At 51.0% G+C, this 17,190-nt stretch overlaps 2 protein-coding genes across 10 annotated transcripts in view; both read left to right on the top strand.

Moving 5' to 3' along the window:
* PKM (pyruvate kinase M1/2) overlaps positions 1–8,181 on the top strand; it is a 31,021-nt gene extending 22,840 nt beyond the window's left edge. For 3 of the 6 annotated variants that reach the window (XM_032244720.1, XM_032244718.1, XM_032244721.1), the window contains 4 exons: positions 502–654; positions 4,063–4,229; positions 6,587–6,768; positions 7,464–8,181. In XM_032244720.1, coding sequence (XP_032100611.1) covers positions 502–654; positions 4,063–4,229; positions 6,587–6,768; positions 7,464–7,570 — 609 coding nt within the window. In that variant the 3' untranslated portion in view covers positions 7,571–8,181. Of the gene's footprint in view, positions 1–501; positions 655–4,062; positions 4,230–4,631; positions 4,799–6,586; positions 6,769–7,463 lie in introns of all 6 variants that reach the window. The other 3 variants (XM_032244719.1, XM_032244717.1, XM_032244722.1) reach the window with 1 other exon arrangement.
* A 1,192-nt stretch (positions 8,182–9,373) lies between these two features.
* The window catches only part of GRAMD2A (GRAM domain containing 2A), a 42,276-nt gene continuing 34,459 nt past the window's right edge, over positions 9,374–17,190 (top strand). For 3 of the 4 annotated variants that reach the window (XM_032244700.1, XM_032244694.1, XM_032244701.1), the window contains exon 1: positions 9,374–9,454. In XM_032244700.1, coding sequence (XP_032100591.1) covers positions 9,414–9,454 — 41 coding nt within the window. In that variant the 5' untranslated portion in view covers positions 9,374–9,413. The remainder of the gene's footprint in view (positions 9,455–17,190) is intronic. The other variant, XM_032244693.1, reaches the window with a different exon arrangement.

Raw genomic sequence — 17,190 nt, 5'->3', positions numbered from 1 at the left:
TTTTTTTTGAGACGGCGTTTCACTCGTTACCCGGGCTGGAGTGCAATGGCGCGATCTTGGCTCACCACAACCTCCGCCTCCTGGGTTCAGGCAACTCTCCTTCCTCAGCCTCCTGAGTAGCTGGGATTACAGGCACGCGCCACCATGCCCAGCCAATTTTTTGTAGTTTTTAGTAGAGACGGGGTTTCACCGTGTTGACCAGGATGGTCTCGATCTCTTGACCTCGTGATCCACCCGCCTCAGCCTCCCAAAGTGCTGGGATTACAGGCGTGAGCCACCACGCCCGGCCACACTCACGGTTTTGAATGGGAAAGCTCTGGAGGCTGTCTGATCTGTTCCCATGGAACTATCTCATGTAATACACAGATATCCCCCTCCCCTATGCACCTACAGAAAGCCATGCTCTGTTCACCTACTCACTATCCAGAGGATCAACTCGCTGTCATTTGTCTCTGAAGACAGCCTAAGCCATGTCTCATTAAATGCTCTGTCCCCTCCCAGATGCTGGAGAGCATGATCAAGAAGCCCCGCCCCACCCGGGCTGAGGGCAGTGATGTGGCCAATGCAGTCCTGGATGGAGCTGACTGTATCATGCTGTCTGGAGAGACAGCAAAAGGGGACTATCCTCTGGAGGCCGTGCGCATGCAGCACCTGGTGAGTTCTCAGGGCCTGCCCCATCCCCCGGGCTTCAGGCTGGGCCTGGGATGGAGGCAAGCTCTGGTGCAGAGCCTTTTAGGCTTCTGCATCCTCTTATGCACAATCTTTCATTATCCTCCAAGTCACAGCAGCAAGAGGGTGGGGGTGGAGGTGGAAGTGGCTTTTTTATTTTTTATTTTTTCTGTTCTGCATTCCTGCCCACACCTCCACCCCTCCATTTCCTTCTGCTCTGGAGGCATCCTCCTTCATCGGACATCACACAGTTCATTTCACTTCTTCAGGGTTGTGAATCTTTCCATGGCTTAAGTCCTGGGATACTTCTGTAGTGAAAGGAGGTTTGTACCTCTTCCTCAGAGTCAGAGGTTCTCAGTACCTTTGCCCTATTCTGAAAAGGGCCAGGGGCTCCTGCTCCCAGCTGCCCTCTTCCTTTCAATTCCCCCCATCCCACAGACAGGTGCTCCCCCAGGGGCCCTCTGTGGACCTGCTCGGGAGGCTGTTGCCTGCACTGAGCTGCCTGTGCTGGCCTTGCATGGTGCCTGTGAGGGAGATTTGCTTTGCTGTGCCGTTAGCGTGCAGCTGCTGCTCTTACTCCAGACCAAAAAGCTGGCTTGAGTGACTGCTGGCAGGGCGACAGAGAGGAGGGAGGGCAGCTGACCCTGGTGGCCCTGGACTGAGCGTGTGGAGGAGTTGTGGAGGCTCTTTCCCTTTCTCCTCTGAGAGCTTGTCGTGTTGACCGCTGGCCGCTGCTCAGGATTGGAGGCTCACTCCCTCTCCCCTGTCTGTTCCAGCTCTGGAACTTACTGCAGAGCTAACTCGGGGATCCCTGATCAGGGTTACATAGGTCTGGTATAACGAGTACTAGAAATTAACTTTCTCCCAGTAGTCTTAGGTCAGGCTCTGAACTTAACACTTTATCTGGACATGGTTTTTCTTTGACCTTCTATTCCCCTTCTCACCAGTGAAAGACAAGCCCCTACAAGCCCCCAAGTTTAAAATACCACCCCTCCCTCCCAAAAAAAACACCCACCTGGTCTGGGCATCTTCCTTTCCTTTTTCGCTATGTGTCCTCTTACTGGGCTTGAACAGCTTCCAGAGAAGACATGCCATTTCTATTAAATGCTCTTTCAGTGGCAAACTGAATTCATAGACAGGATATTTTCTGGGTTGTCATCAGCATCCTTAGTGGGTTTCCCCTTTTGGTAGAGGCCAGGGGTGGTGGCTTATACTTGTAATGTCAGTACTTTAGGAGGCCAAGGTAGACAGATTGCTTGAGCTCAGGGGACCAGCCTGGGCAACATGGCAAAACCCTGTCACTACTAAAAATTCAAAAGTTAGCTAGCTGGACGTGGTGGTGCACGCCTGTAGGCCCAGCTACTTGGGTGGTGCTGGGGAAGGAGGATCACGTGAACCCAGGAGGTTGAGGCTGCAGTAAGCCAAGATGGTACCAGCCTAGGTGACAAAGTGACATCCTGCCTCAAAAAAGAACCCAAACAAAAAAATTGGTAGAGAGCAATCTCTCTCCCAGGTCCACTTAACGTAGCCTGGCCCTGGCTGACGCCTCACCGTTTGTGTGATGTGATTGCTGTTCTGACTTAGATACTCTTGGTGCAGTCTCACAATTGCCCCATGGTAGAAAGTTTCCCAGGAGACAGTGCATCTTGAACCAGTCACCACTAAAGTGGCTGCCTTTCTGGGGGTCTCCACACATCCCCTCTCTCTAATTCTCTTACTTAAATTATGTGACTTCATGGCCTCAAAGGTGGGACCGGGGCTGATCTTGACTTAGATTTACTGAACCATGAAATCACTGCATAGAATGTGGGGACTTTAATGTGTCTTTGAGCAAGTCATGTAACTCTCAAGACCTCATCTGTACAATGGATTAGATATGTTTATAGCCTTAGCATTAAATATTCACTGCTGTTACGATTATTAAATGTCTGATAAGTCTCTGTACATGGATATAATCTTCCTAACTCCCATCACCTCCATTGATAGATGAGGGTTATATGGCCAATAAAGCCCAGGTTTGAATCCCGGCCTGCTGACTCCAAAGCCAGTCTTCCCTCCTGCAACATCATGCTCTGTCTAGCAGGAGATGAGAACAGGTCTCCATTTGGAGCCTGTCAGTGGGGTCAGAGACTAAGATCCAGACTCAGGTTCTCAATTCCATGTCCTTTCCTCCATACCCTGGTGTTTCCTATGAACAGACAGATACCTTAGAGCTGCAAGGCTTGGATTGCATGGCACTGCTCAGAAGATAAGTTACAGGTCTGGGCCAGGCTGTAGCTGCCCCTCCAGGTGGCTAGGCCTCTCCTTTCTGTGTCACTGGTTAACACTGGCCAACCGTTCCTCCCCTTAACTGTTCACTGCTTTCTCCTGTGTCTAACTGGTGCAGTTAATGACCCATAACTAAGCAGTACCAGGTATGGCTCTGTTTCCTGTTCATGTCCCCTGTCCTCTGGGCTGCATGCATTCCATTCTTACAGAATGAATGCCTTTAACCTAGTAAATCCTGCCGCATACCTGCTTCTACTATGAAATTCATGAGGGGGTATTACCGATTCCTCCCTCACCCATCATTTACTAAGAGGCTGGTGATTACATTGTAATCCTCTAAAGCTTACATTGTCTTTCTGATTTTTGGTCTTATCTGAGCAAGTGGTCTATAAATAACTCAGTGGCTTTCTCATGACTGTTTTAATCATTAGATTTTAATCAAGTGTCTTGTTAAACATATCTGCATGCTTCTGCAGGCATCTGTCTCTTCACATGGCTGTTCAGTGTGCCTCTCACAAGTGAGCCCAAGTTTTCCATTCTCCTGCTTAGAGCTCAGTTGAGCTGCCTAGCTTTGGCTTTGATCCCAGCTTTCCAGCGCTGCTCAGTCCGTTTCCATGGCAGGCCATTGGAAAGGCTCAGTGCATCCCTGTGCCTGAAGCCAAGTGAGTGCTCACTCCATGCGCGCATGGAGGCTAGGCGGGAGTCTTTGCCTAACCAGACAGCCATGTGAGGAGGGAGGGCCTGTTCCTTCCTGTAAGCTGTATCATGAGGCAGCGTGGTCAAGTCCTCTGCCAGGGAGTGGCATGGGCCCAGCCTGGGCATGTTTCCGTGCCAGGGTGCTAGAGCCTACTGCCAGGTTGTCTCCCTCCACCCCAATCAAAAAATCCTTCCAAGAATGGAAGAGCCAGTTTCCCCTGTATTGGAAGGGAAGTGGCAGCACCCCCTGAAGCAGCTGGACTTTCATCACCCTACCTCTGCATCTGCCCGAAGGACAGATTTAGCCAATTAACCTAAGGTTACCTTCCTCTCTGATTAATTCCCCATTCTGTCTTCCCATGTGTTGTGTCTTGTTTTTTTTCCTCCTCCTTCCCTCTTCCTTGCCCTGTCTTCCCCTAAACCTTACAGATAGCTCGTGAGGCTGAGGCAGCCATGTTCCACCGCAAGCTGTTTGAAGAACTTGTGCGAGCCTCAAGTCACTCCACAGACCTCATGGAAGCCATGGGCATGGGCAGCGTGGAGGCTTCTTATAAGTGTTTAGCGGCAGCTTTGATAGTTCTGACGGAGTCTGGCAGGTAGGGCCCTAAGGGCAGGTAACACTGTTAGGATAACCAGCCTCTTGCTCCAGCTGCTCTAGGAGAAGACAGCCAGGCCCAACCTGGCATCTGGGCACAGAGCCTCTTCTCGTCTGCAGGAACACAGCCAGGGAGGTCATGGCAGGGCAGGACCAAAGGGTCCTGTGGCTCAGTAGGCACAGCAGATGTCACAGGCACCTGGTGAAGGACTGGTCCCTGTAGAGTCTTGATCTTGGCTCAGCTCAGAATCTCCAGCGATTGGGCTCCTCTTGGCCTTTGTCCCCAGGAACATGTTCCTCACCAGCTGTCCGGGTGACTCTTCCCTTCCCTCTCCTTTTGTGACAAAGCTCTGACAAAGCTCTGTCCCCCTCTCGTCCCTCTGGACGAATGTTGCTCCCCTAGATTGCCCGTGAGGCAGAGGCCGCCATCTACCACTTGCAATTATTTGAGGAACTCCGCCGCCTGGCCCCCATTACCAGCGACCCCACAGAAGCCACCGCCGTGGGTGCCGTGGAGGCCTCCTTCAAGTGCTGCAGTGGGGCCATAATCGTCCTCACCAAGTCTGGCAGGTAGGAGGCGGCAGCAGCTCCCCAGGATGTCCTGCTCAGTGGCACTTCTCCTTGGGGGCCCTGGGAGCAGTGCACTGAACAGTGCTCGGGTGGCGCTGAGCCAAGGTAAGACCCCTCTGCCTGCCACCTGGACCTGCAGGGCAGGAGTGAGCAGAGCCCTTTCCCTGGGCCCAACGGACTCCAGGCAGCACTCATAAGGAGTGTCAGAACATTTGGATCAAAAACAAGTTTACACTGGAGATTTATTACGTAATAGTGCACAGGCTGACTACACATGGTTATTTGATATTAAAAATCTAGTCCTCTAAAATAGTAAAAGATAACCACTTTTGCTTGTTCCAGTTACTATGTTCTCTTTAAAAATTCCGTTGGGAAGATGAATTTAAATGCTGCTTACTGTGTGTCCATTGGGCACTCTAGTCCCTCCTGTTTTTGAGCTCTCAAGACAGTTGGGTTCCAGCTCGGGTGAGGTTGCTGTGCTATCTTGGCTGACATTCTGTAGGGTCAGGCAGCCAGGCTGAGGACTGTGTGGCCTGTGCTGGGCTTCCAGCTTGGGATCCCTTCCTTGCCCAGGACATTGAGTTAATGTCCTTCACTCTCCTGGTCAGGGAGTGTGCTCCTTGTCACTGCCCATAGGGCAGCGAGGATTTCCTGGAAGAGAGAGGAGCAAACAGGCAGTGCCCACGCACTGAGGAGCAGCAGACAGGCATGGGCAGCCCAGAGAACCAGGACACAAGTGCTGTGCAGATAATCTCAGCAGAAGGCTCCAGCCTCTCAGTCTTGGCCGAACAGCCCCAACCAGTAGGGTTGACCTTTCTTAAAAGGTCTAGTTCTTGCTCTTTGGCTATTTTAAGCTCTAGTCTTCTGGGGTTTCACTTAGCTGGTCCTGGCCTCAGCAGTTGCTTCCCTCTGAAGGCCTTGCATAGAGGCCAAGCGTGACATGCAGGGACTTCTCTGCTGTGATGTTGCTTAAGTTTCCCTGACACCTCTTGAGTGTCCTCATAACTTCCCTTCAGGTGCCCCTTCCCAGCTCCTGAGACACATCTGCCCCTACAAGTGTGCAGTGTCAGTGTTCAAGAAAGTGCCTTGCAGAGGGGCTTCAGAAGGGTCCCCTGCCTTCCAGAGGAGGTTTGGCAGGCAGAGCTGCCCCTGCACCAACATTCCCATTTCCTGTTCTTGCCTGCTGAGTAGCACCTAGATTTCTAAGCTTCACTTACTCAGATTTGACTCTGGGCCCTTACAGCCCAGTTGCTAGGGCTGTCTCAGGAGCTAAGGGCCATGCCGGGCAGGGAGAAGGCACATAAGTAGAGAAGCCTGATATTGATTCCTTAGGGGGTGGGGTGAGCTCTGCTCCTGCTCTTTGCAGATGTCAGGAGTCAGGTGCTACGCACATGCTGCTTGGCTTGTAGTTGTCACTGGCAGCAAGAAGAATGAGTGCTGTGACATTGGGCCAGGGCTGCCTCTCTGTGTCAGAGTTCAGGGTTTAGGAGGGGTTCTGCCAACCCTGGGCTGTGGGGTAAGTGGGTGAGGCTGACCTTGCCCAGGTCAAGATGATCCTGGGCCCCTGGCCTGTGGAATAGGGGTAGCTTAGCATGCAGTAGAAGATATAAGATGAGGGGCTGCCCAAGCCTTGGGAGGAGTCCTAGGGAGCAGATATTGAAGTGGCCAGAGCCCTCAGGCTGGCACAGTGAGCGGGATGAGAGGGTGAGCTGTTTGAACACCCTGAGGTGCTTCCTGGGGCCCCATGTAATGGTCTCTTCTGTCTGTCTGTCCCCCTTTCCATCTCAGGTCTGCTCACCAGGTGGCCAGATACCGCCCACGTGCCCCCATCATTGCTGTGACACGGAATCCCCAGACAGCACGTCAGGCTCACCTGTACCGTGGCATCTTCCCTGTGCTGTGTAAGGACCCCGTCCAGGAGGCCTGGGCCGAGGACGTGGACCTCCGGGTGAACTTGGCCATGAATGTTGGTATGTGGTTGGAGCAGCGGCTAGAGCCTGGTGGGGTTTGGGGCTGCTTGAGCATTGGCTTGTCTGGGACCCTGAAATTTGGGGAATAGAAAGGGGAATGTGCAGATCTTGGAGGGGCAAGAGGCCCAGCTGACTGCTCCTCTCCCTCATTGGGAATGTTTTCTGAATCTTATTTCCTGAAGCCCTAGGCTGAGCCCAGGAAGGAAAAGGGTCCTTTGAATTGTAGGGCTGAGCAGTTAGTCCCTCTTCTTTTCTAGTCTAGGGCCCAAAGCAAAATTGTCCATTCTTTGGCATTTGCTCGTTACTGAGAATTTTTGTTTTTAAATAAAATTGGCTAGAGCTCCTGCACTGTTGGTGGCATACAGATTGTGTACTGATGTGGCCATTGTCCCCATGTAAGGTAGGGTATCATCGGATGACAGGAAACAGCCAGCCCTGACCTTGGGCTAGGCTTTGCACCCTCGAGGATAAAGTGTATGATGTCCAAAGGTCCTTGCCAACCCTACCATCTGAGTGATAAGGAAATTTCAGGGCCTCCCTCCTGTTTGCCTGGGCTGTGGGTTTGGCGCCACCTTGTGGTTTGAGGAAGTAGTGGTCAGCCAGCCTAGTTCAGTGCTCAGGTTTGGGGCAGCTGCCCACGTGCGGACCCTTCCTGGTTTGGCTTTTACTCACCAACCTCCCTTCTCTTCCTCCAGGCAAGGCCCGAGGCTTCTTCAAGAAGGGAGATGTGGTCATTGTGCTGACCGGGTGGCGCCCTGGCTCCGGCTTCACCAACACCATGCGTGTTGTTCCTGTGCCGTGATAGACCCCAGAGTCCCTCCTCCAGCCCCTGTCCCACCCCCTTCCCCCAACCCATCCATTAGGCCAGCAACGCTTGTAGAGCTCACTCTGGGCTGTAATGTGGCACTGATGGGCTGGGACACCAGAAAAGAAGATAAACGCCTTGCAGAAACATGGCTGTGTTTACAGCCTGCTCTGGTGGGACAGCCCAGACCCTGGCTGCCCATCATGTGGCCCCACCCAGTCAAAGGAAGAAGGAGGAATGCCGGACTGGAGGCCCCAGGAGCCAGATAGCAAGAGGGTGACAGCTTCCTTTTCTGTGTGTACTCTGTTCAGTTCCTTTAGAAAATGGATGCCCAGAGGACTCCCAACCCTGGTCTGGGGTCAGGAAACAGCCAGCGAGAGTTAGGGGCCTTAGCGCACAGAGCAGTTGTTCCATTTAAGCCAACTCTGGCCCTGGCCCTTATTGCTTCCCCAACCCCCTGGGCCTCCCCAGTTCACACCTGTCCCCACCCTCCACTCAGCTGTCCTGCGGCAAACACTCCACCTTCCATTTTCCCCCACTACAGCAGCGCCTCCAGGCTTGTTGCTATAGAGCCTACCTGTATGTCAATAAACAACAGCTGAAGCACCTGTTTCCTCTCTCCTTCTGGGGAGGGGGAGATGGTTGAACCCTGCCCTCTGAGCAGGCTGGAAATGGCTGCAGCCCCGTGCCCCACGGTGGGAGCTAGGCGGTGTCTCCTGCCATCCTGCCTGCCTTCGGATACAGATGGCGCTGGGAAAGCAGTAGCTGACTCTCTTAGGGTTCTAGGTTGCCCCCTTCAGTGCTGTGAGGAGACCTTAATGGCTTATGTGAACCAGAGATGGGAAAGAGCAGGGACAAGGGCTCCTCCCTCCACTTTGGTCTCCCTGCAATAGCGATCCCTTACCGGGAGGAGTCTGCTCTAGATGCCCGAGACTGGGTTCTGCTCCCAGGTCCTCAGTCGTGGACCTAGGCTCGCCTTGGGACCCCTCCTGTTTGCTGGTGCCCTCCCACCATGATACTGCAGTGCCAAGGGGTTGGGGGAGAGTTGGAAATGGGACCAAATCTGGCCTGCGCCTTTTCCCTCTCCTAACCACGCTCCTAAGGACCAAGTGACCTGGTGGGGTGGAAGAGGAAAGGGCCTGCAGGCCAGGAAAGTTGGGGAATAGGACCTTTGGGCCCATTATCACTGCTCAGTTCAGCCCAGCTCATTGTGACACCCTGAGCTGTGCCTCTGCTTCCCTGCCTTTGATCTGTGTCCACCTTCAGTCCCTCCGCAGACTCCTCCAAAAGTGTATTTCCTTGGAGAGACTGTAATGTTAAAAACTCCGGCAAAAGTGCATGGAAGCAGCCGGGCTCCCGGGCTCCCGGTGGTGACTTGCCTGTCAGACCGTGGTGTTCAATATCCTCTTTGGTATTCCCCACTAACGGTGAAATTGAAACGTAACCCTGGAGCTCGATGTTGGGAAGGACTGGGTTGGAGAGGGGCCGGAATCGTTTCCTGCAGAGGGACTCAAGTTCCAAAACTAGGAGGACAGAAGCGTCTAGCGGGACACAATACCCTCGACGTGAGGGACAGGAGGTGCCGCGCCAGGCCCTGGCCTCCGGGACCTTCCAGTTCGGGGGACCGAGCGCTGCAATCTGCGTAGAGCTGGGTGCCCCACCTGGGGAAGGTGGGGAAAGAGGGAAGCTCGGGAAGAAGGGGGAGGAACGGCCAATGGGCTGGGCCCGGCCCGCGAGAGCCGCCAATGGGCGAGCGGGGCGGGCTCTCGACGGGGCTGGCGGGGTCCCGCGGGCGCTGGGTCCCGGCGCGCGGTCGGGGGCGCGGGGTGCTGGCGCCGCGATGACCGCTCTGAGCCGGAGCGAGGCCGCCGAGGCGGGCAGGTAAGGGATGGCGGCTCGGGGGCCGGGTTCGGGGCCCCGGAGGCAGCTGCGAGGGGCCGCTGCCGCGCGGAGCAGGGCGGCTCCTGGGGCCACGGCAACTGGGAGCGTTCTGCCCACGGGGCAGGCACTTCCCGGCCGCCGGAATGCGGGCTTCGGGCCAGAGCTGCGCCGCGCGCGCCCAGGCGCCTCCGGGAGCCCGTGAGGTGTTCGCGCCCGGATCTGGTGTCCCGGCTGAGTCTGCTGCGACCTGGGGGATGAGGGACGGTCCCGGCGGCGTCGGGGCAGGGGCGTACACCCTCCTCGGGACGCCTCGCGCGGCCCATCTCCGCTCCGCCACTCTGTTCATCCTTTCATTTATTCATTCATCATTCGTTCCCCGCGATATCGACTCCCAGTCCTGATTGCCCCCGACCCAAAGGTTGGCCCTCCCTGCAGTCGCTGGAGGGTCGGACTCTTTTCTCTTGCCGCCCAATCCGCACTTGTAGCGGCCCGCAACTGCGGGGAGGCAGCTCGGAGCTGTCCCAGCACGACGCGGCCTCACCCGGGCGCCAGGCCCATCCCGGTCGGGCGGGCTGGGCGGGTCTCCCGGTCCCGAGATCTGATCCAAGGTCGCCCTGGGAGGAACGGATGAGGAGGCAGGGCAGACGGGAGATGGCGCTGCACGCGACATCCAGAATTGTGGCTTCTGCTCCTTGAGGTCTTGGGGTCCCGGGGATGACATTGTTTTGGGGAACCTGTCAATTTCTGCCCGGGTCCAGGTTCCAAGGTCGGGTACAGCCTGGCATCCCTGGCAAGCTACCACTGGTAGGTAGGTTGACGGTGGGAGCCTTGTCCCCAAATCAGCCCGGGACACACAGGGGTGTGGACCCCAGTGGGGCTCCCTCTGCCTTGTCCTCAGAGGGACTGGTGGGGCTCCACCCCTCTGTCATTTGTGCCTCTTTGCTCTGCTTGCCGCCCCCCCCCCACCCACTATGCTTGATTGTTTAAAGGTGCCTCTCCTTGCAGTGGCCAGGCTCCTAGGGAACGAGAGAGGGTGCCCTGACAACCTGTGCTGTCTTTGCCCCATGTCCACCTGTAGCCAGCTCTAAAGTCTGGCTTCTTTCCGAGCAAAGACTTATGGCTTTGCCGGGAGAGGTGGAATAGAGTGAGGGTGTCCATCCCATTCTTCACTGAGGAGTCAGTATGCCCCTTCCTTCCTTCCTTCCTCTTTCTTTCTTTCTCTCTTCTTTCTCTCTCTTTTCTTTCTTTCTTTCTACTTTCTTTTTCTTTTTTTGAGACAGAGTTTTACTCTGTCACCCAGGCTGGAGTGCAATTGTGTGATCTTGGCTCACTACAACATCTGCCTCCTGGGTTCAAGGGATCCTGCTGCCTCAGCCTCCAGAGTAGCTGGGATTATAGGTGCCCACCACCACACCCGGCTAATTTTTGTATTTTTAGTAGAGATGTGGTTTCACCATGATGGCCAGGCTGGTCTCGAACTCCTAACTTCAGGTGATCCGCCCACCTCAGCCTCCCAAAGTGCTGGGATTACAGGGAATACAGGCGTGAGCCACCGTGCCGGGCCCCCTCCATAGACTTTTGAGCAGGCTGGCTGGAGTCCATGTTGCAGACACTCTTCGGTTTAAGTTTTAGTTTGACAGGCATTGAGGTAGCCTCAGTGGGCACCTCTGGGGCAAATGGGCAGGTCCAGAGGGCAAAGCTGATAGAGGCCCCACTGAGCTTCCAGAAGCGTTTCAGCTGGGGCCAAATAGAAGTTCTCCTTCCCAACTTCCCCTGGGTAGGATTTTCTGAATAGCCTGGGCAGGGCAGCTCAGATTCCATCTGCGCTTTGATGTTGGTGGCTGCTTTCAAATTTGTAAACGTAGGCAAGTCCCCAAAGCTTTGACACAGACCAGAGAGACTGGTATGCTAATTCATTCACCTAGGGTGCAACCGTGACCCCCTGAGGTTGAGGTCAGCAGTAGCCAAGGTGGGTTGCTGCCAGCTGGCCTCTCTGAAGTTCTCCCATGAGCTGCTGAGACCGGAGCCACCATCACTCTCAGCAGCTCATGGGCGGCTCCACCCCTCTCCTAACCTGCTTGGGTCGCTCTGGTCCTTGCCTGCCACTATCCTGTTTATCAGCTGGAGGGAAGAGCCTCAATCTGGGAATCAGAAGTAAGTTCTGAGCCTCAGGCTGTTCCTATTTTGCTGCAGCTGGGACAAGGCCCTTCCGCTTCCCGGGCCTGCTTTACCATAAGGTAAGGAGATTGGACTGTAGGCTCCCTAGAGGCCTTCTGCATACAGTCATCTAGTGATTCTGCTAACTAGAGACTTCTGGCAACGTCGGGGGAAGTTTGTCTACACTCAGGCTGCAGTATTTTCAGCAAACGTGATTGGACAGATGGGCTTGTGTCTTCCTTATCTTTTGGTGGAGTGAAAAAATTTGAGCCAGAGAAGCCAAATCTTTACAGCAAGCATCATGCAGCAAACCTGGCTTTCTGCTGATTGCAAATAGGCATTTAAAATATCAATTTGAGCCAGGCACAGTGGCTCACTATCTACTAAAAATACAAAAATTAGCCGGGTGTGGTGGCACGTTCCTGTAGTCCCAGCTACTTGGGAGACTGAAGCAGGAGAATTGCTTGAACCTACAGTGGGACCTGGAAGGTGGAGGCTGTAGTGAGCTGAGATCACACAACTGCATTGCAGCCTGGGTTCAGAGTGAGACTGTGTCTCAAAAAAAATTTAATAAATAAAAGTAAAATATGAATTTGGAATCAGGTGTCTTCATTACTTCCAGCTAAAGCAGCATTATTTCCTAGTTTTTTTTGTTTGTTTGTTTTTTGTTTTCTGCTTTTTTTTTGAGATGGAGTCTCACTCTGTTGCCAGGCTGGAGTGCAGTGGCGTGATCTTGGCTCACTGCAACCTCCGACTCCCAGGTTCAAGCAATTCTCCTGCCTCAGCCTCCTGAGTAGCTGGGATTACAGGCATGCGCCATCATGCCCAGCTAATTTTTGTATTTTTAGTAGAGATGGGGTTTCACCATGTTGGCCAGGATAGTCTCAATCTCCTGACCTCGCGATCTGTCTGCCGCAGCCTCCCAAAGTGCTGGGGTTACAGCGTGAGCCACTGTACCTTCATTTTTGTATATTCCTGTTCTTTTCATTTCCCTGTCTTCTGCATAAACATGCCCTCTTGTTAAGTAATTCAAGCATGAGGTCTTGGAATACTAAAATCACAAGCTTAGGAGAAAGAATAAAACTGTTATTTTTCCCCAAAAAATTTCCCCCAATTTTTTTCCCAGTTTCAGAAGATATTTCATTTCTTTTAATAATTTCTCCTGTGCTCTGGCTACCCACGGAAAGCCTGTGAAGTCAAGAACGGTGTAGCATTACACTCTGGTGTCTGGGGTGAGTCTGAACACCAGAAAATAATTTATCTTCTTTCCAGGAAAGTGAAAATGATTTCCCGCAATTTTATAGCCATCTCTGATGCAAGTGTGAGTTTGACATGAGGTCGGCCTTGGCCATTGTACTGCTATTCACCTGGACTTCAGGGCATTAGTCTGCCACCAGCCTTTGAAGCTTAATTCCTCAGCTGTTTGCTAATGTAGGAAAGGAAGGAGTGGGAGGGCAGAAACCCCTGGGAATGGAGTTCCTGTGTAATTAAGTAACAGGGGCTAGGCGGGTGCAGTGGCTCACGCCTGTAATCCCAGCACTTTGGGAGTCCAAGGCAAGCGGATCATGAGGTCAAGAGATCGAGACCATCCTGGCCAACATGGTGACACCCTGTCTCTACTAAAAATACAAAAATTAGCCAGGTGTGGTGGTATGTGCCTGTAGTCCCAGCTATTTGGGAGACGGAGGCAGGAAAACTGCTTGAACCCTGGGAGAAGGAGGTTGCAGTGAGCCGAGATCGCACCACTGCACTCCAGCCTGGCGACAGAGCAAGACTGCAACTTAAAAAAAAAAAAAAAGAAGTAACAGACTCCCCGAAGTGCACCTGCTCTGGCACAGATTCCAAAAGGCAGGCATTGTTCTCAGGGATATAAGCCACTGTAGGAAAAACGGATTCCTCGCCCCTCCTTCCCATGACTACACGTTTTTATTAGCTTAGAAATGCTCAGTCATCATTTAGGACTGGAGGCATGTTTTCATAACCTGTGGCGGGCGTGTTTTAATAACCTGTGGCGACTGAACCAATCTTTAAAGCCTCATCCTAAATTAGTGTTTCCTCAGTGATGCTTGAAATTACATTGTCAATTTTTAAGCAGTTTTTGGCTGGCTCTGTTTCTTTTTAACTTGAAGTAAAGAGCACATGCAGAATTAGTTTAAGTCAAACATGAACTGCTTTTCCTCCTAACATCTATACATGGCACCTCAACCGCATAGTAGCCAATTGTCGAGAACCTACTGGTATTTCATTTCATTGCCTTACCCGCCGCCCAGCCGCGTGGGTGGCATGCCTGACCAAAAGACTGTGACTGCGTATTAGGACTTTTTTTTCCTCTCTTCTGTTGAAAAACAGTTTAGATATTTAAAATATGTGTTAGAATTAACTAGATTACTCAAAACCTGCCAGTAATCACTCGGGCCACGCAAAATGCTATTTAAAAATAAATTTTGGGCCAGGCGCGGTGGCCCAAGCCTGTAATCCCAGCACTTTGGGAGGCCAAGGCGGGTGGATCACGAGGACAAGAGATCGAGACCATCCTGATCAACATGGTGAAACCCCGTCTCTACTAAAAATACAAAAAATTAGCTGAGCATGGTGGCGCGTGCCTGTAATCCCAGCTACTCAGGAGGCTGAGGCAGGAGAATTGCCTGAACCCAGGAGGCGGAGGTTGCGGTGAGCCGAGATCGCGCCATTGCACTCCAGCCTGGGTAACATGAGTGAAACTCCGTCTCAAAAAATAAAAATAAAAAAAATAAAAATAAAAATAAAAAAAATAAAAATAAATTTTGAATTTTTGAAGGATTACTCAGAAATTTTATTTTAAAATAACCCAGTGATGATACTTCAGAACTGGTATTCCTACTGGGCTTCCGTCATTGTCAAACAAGTTGAAACATGTTTCTGTTCTTAATTGCCAACTTTTTATTGTGGAAAATTTCCAACAAAATTACAAAACGTGAGAGAATCGTGTAATAAGTGGTGTGTCCCCATCTCCTAGTTTTAGCAGCAACCAAGCCATGGGTAAAGTGTGTTTCATATCTTCCTCCCTTCTGCCTGTCCCTTGGATTATTGTGAAGCAAATTGTAGCTATTGTATTATTTTATCCAAAAGTAGTTCAGTGTCTATCTATAAAAGAGCCATTAAAAATATTTCTACAATATTATTATTACATCTGAAATAGGACAGTGACTCCTTAATCAGATAGCTAGTCAGGATTTGTGTTTCTTCCATTGTCTCATAAATGTCTTTGTACCATTTATTTTAATAAGGAGTCAAATGAGGTTTATACTTTGACTAAAAAAGAATTGACATTTTAAATCAAATATCTTTATCTCTGTAATCTCTTTTAATCTATGGTTTCCTCTTTTTTTTCCCCCCAAGACAGAGTCTCGCCATATCGCCAGGCTGGAGTGCAGTGGTACAATCTTGGCTCACTGCAACCTCCGCCTCCCAGGTTCAAGCGATTCTCCTGCCTCAGTCTCCCGAGTAGCTGGGACTACAGGCGCCCACCATCTCACCCAGCTAATTTTTGGTATTTTTAGTAGAGATAGGGTTTCACCATATAGGCCAGGATGGTCTTGATCTCTTGACCTTGTGATCTGCCTGCCTAGGCCTCCCAAAGTGCTGGGGTTATAGGCGTGATCCACTGTGCCCAGCCTCTTCTTTTCTTCCTTTTCTTTTTTTTTTTACTTTCTTTTTTTTTTGAGACGGAGTTTCGCTCTTGTTACCCAGGCTGGAGTGCAATGGCGCGATCTCGGCTCACCGCAACCTCCGCCTCCCGGGTTCAGGCAATTCTCCTGCCCCAGCCTCCTGAGTAGCTGGGATTACAGGCACGCGCCACCATGCCCAGCTAATTTTTTGTATTTTTAGTAGAGACGGGGTTTCACCATGTTGACCAGGATGGTCTCGATCTCTTGACCTCGTGATCCACCCGCTTCGGCCTCCCACAGTGCTGGGATTACAGGCTTGAGCCACCGCGCCCGGCTCTTCCTTTTCTTTTTTCCTAGCAAATTATTTGTTGAAAAAACCAGGCTGTGTTTTCTATAACATTTTCTGGTTTGTTGAGATTGTTTAAACCATTCCTTTGATTTATGTATTTCCTATAAATTGGGAGTTGGATCTAGTCTTGGTCAGATTCAGATGGTTTTGTGTGCTTCAAGAAGGGTATAGTATCAGTTATTTCTCTTTGAAGAATGTTAGCAGCCATCGATGGTTATTTCATGTATACCCATGATTTCATTAGGGACTGAAAAATGGTATTAGTCTAATCCTACCAGTTAATCATGTATTAGGAGACTCTTTCTATAAAAAGATGTGTTCCTGGCTGAGCATAGTGGCTCACGCCTGTAATCCCAGCACTTTGGAAGGCCAAGACAGGCAGATCACCTGAGATCAGGAGTTCAAGACCAGCCTGGCCAACATGGTGAAACCCTGTCTCTCCTAAAAAAATACAAAAATTAGCTGGGCCTTGTGGGGGGCACCTGTAATACCAGCTACTCGGAAGGCTGAGGCAGGAGAACCGCTTGAACCCGGGAGGCAAAGGTTGCAGTGAGCCAAGATCATGCCATTGCACTCCAGCCTGGGTGACAAGAACGAAACTCCGTCCCAAAAAAAAAAAAAAAAGAAGAAAAAAGGTGTGTTTTCTCTTGAACTATTTGCTTATCCTGAGGTATAGCCAGTACTAGAAAGGCAAAATAAATACTTGGCTCTTATTTCCTAGTTTTCAAAATCATGGTATGGGGCCCTAGTATCCACCAAAGGTGACAATGAGTCATTTTGGTTTTACTATAATCTCATGGGTTTAAACATATTTGATATGTTTTAATCCATTCTTATTGATTCTCAGATTGTCCCATCTTTAAGTTGGTTCCTGAGTTCTTGAGCCACGACTCTACGCTTTGATGGCTTCCTTAGTTTCGGGTATGATTAGACGTTTTAGCTCCTTCATGCGTTTCCTCAGATCTGTAATCAGCCATTTCCCCAAGAAGCTGCTTAAATTAAAGAAGTAGCTTCTATCATTTGTGGGTCATAGGCTACATTGAGAATCTAATAAAAGTGATATGTTCTTTTCCCAGAAACATAACCCTTTGTTCGGACCCAACAATTTTGCCCATAGTTTCAGGAGTTCACAGATCCACCCTCCAACTGTTGCCTGGACCCCAGAGGTGTGTAATTTACATTAGATTGTCAACCTGTGTCCTTAATAATGGAAGACCTGGGAGTATGGGAAATAACCATTTGGCCCCATGTGAAAACAGAAACTAGAAATGTTACTGAATCTTGCAATATAAGAAGACGCAAGAGAAGACAGAGTTGTGGTGCAGACTTTGTCCTGGTCACAACAGCAGTAGAGATCCAGTTTTATCAAGGAAGGAACATGAGGGACAAAGATTTGTTCTTTGGTGACGGATCATTAGCTAGAAGGAGGTTCATCCAGGTACTGGGAAGAACTTTCTAATAGTCAGGGCTGCAGGGACAGATCTAATAGATGATATTCATGTACAGGCACACATTTTGAAATTCCTGTTGCCTAGTTACATTGCACCTTTTTTTTATTTTTTTTATTTTTTTTTAAATTTTTT

The sequence above is a fragment of the Sapajus apella genome, unplaced genomic scaffold (genome assembly GCF_009761245.1).
Source record: "Sapajus apella isolate SASKATOON/1434 unplaced genomic scaffold, GSC_monkey_1.0 scaffold55, whole genome shotgun sequence".
Lineage (NCBI taxonomy): Eukaryota > Metazoa > Chordata > Mammalia > Primates > Cebidae > Sapajus > Sapajus apella.
This window is presented reverse-complemented; position numbering and strand designations above follow the sequence as displayed.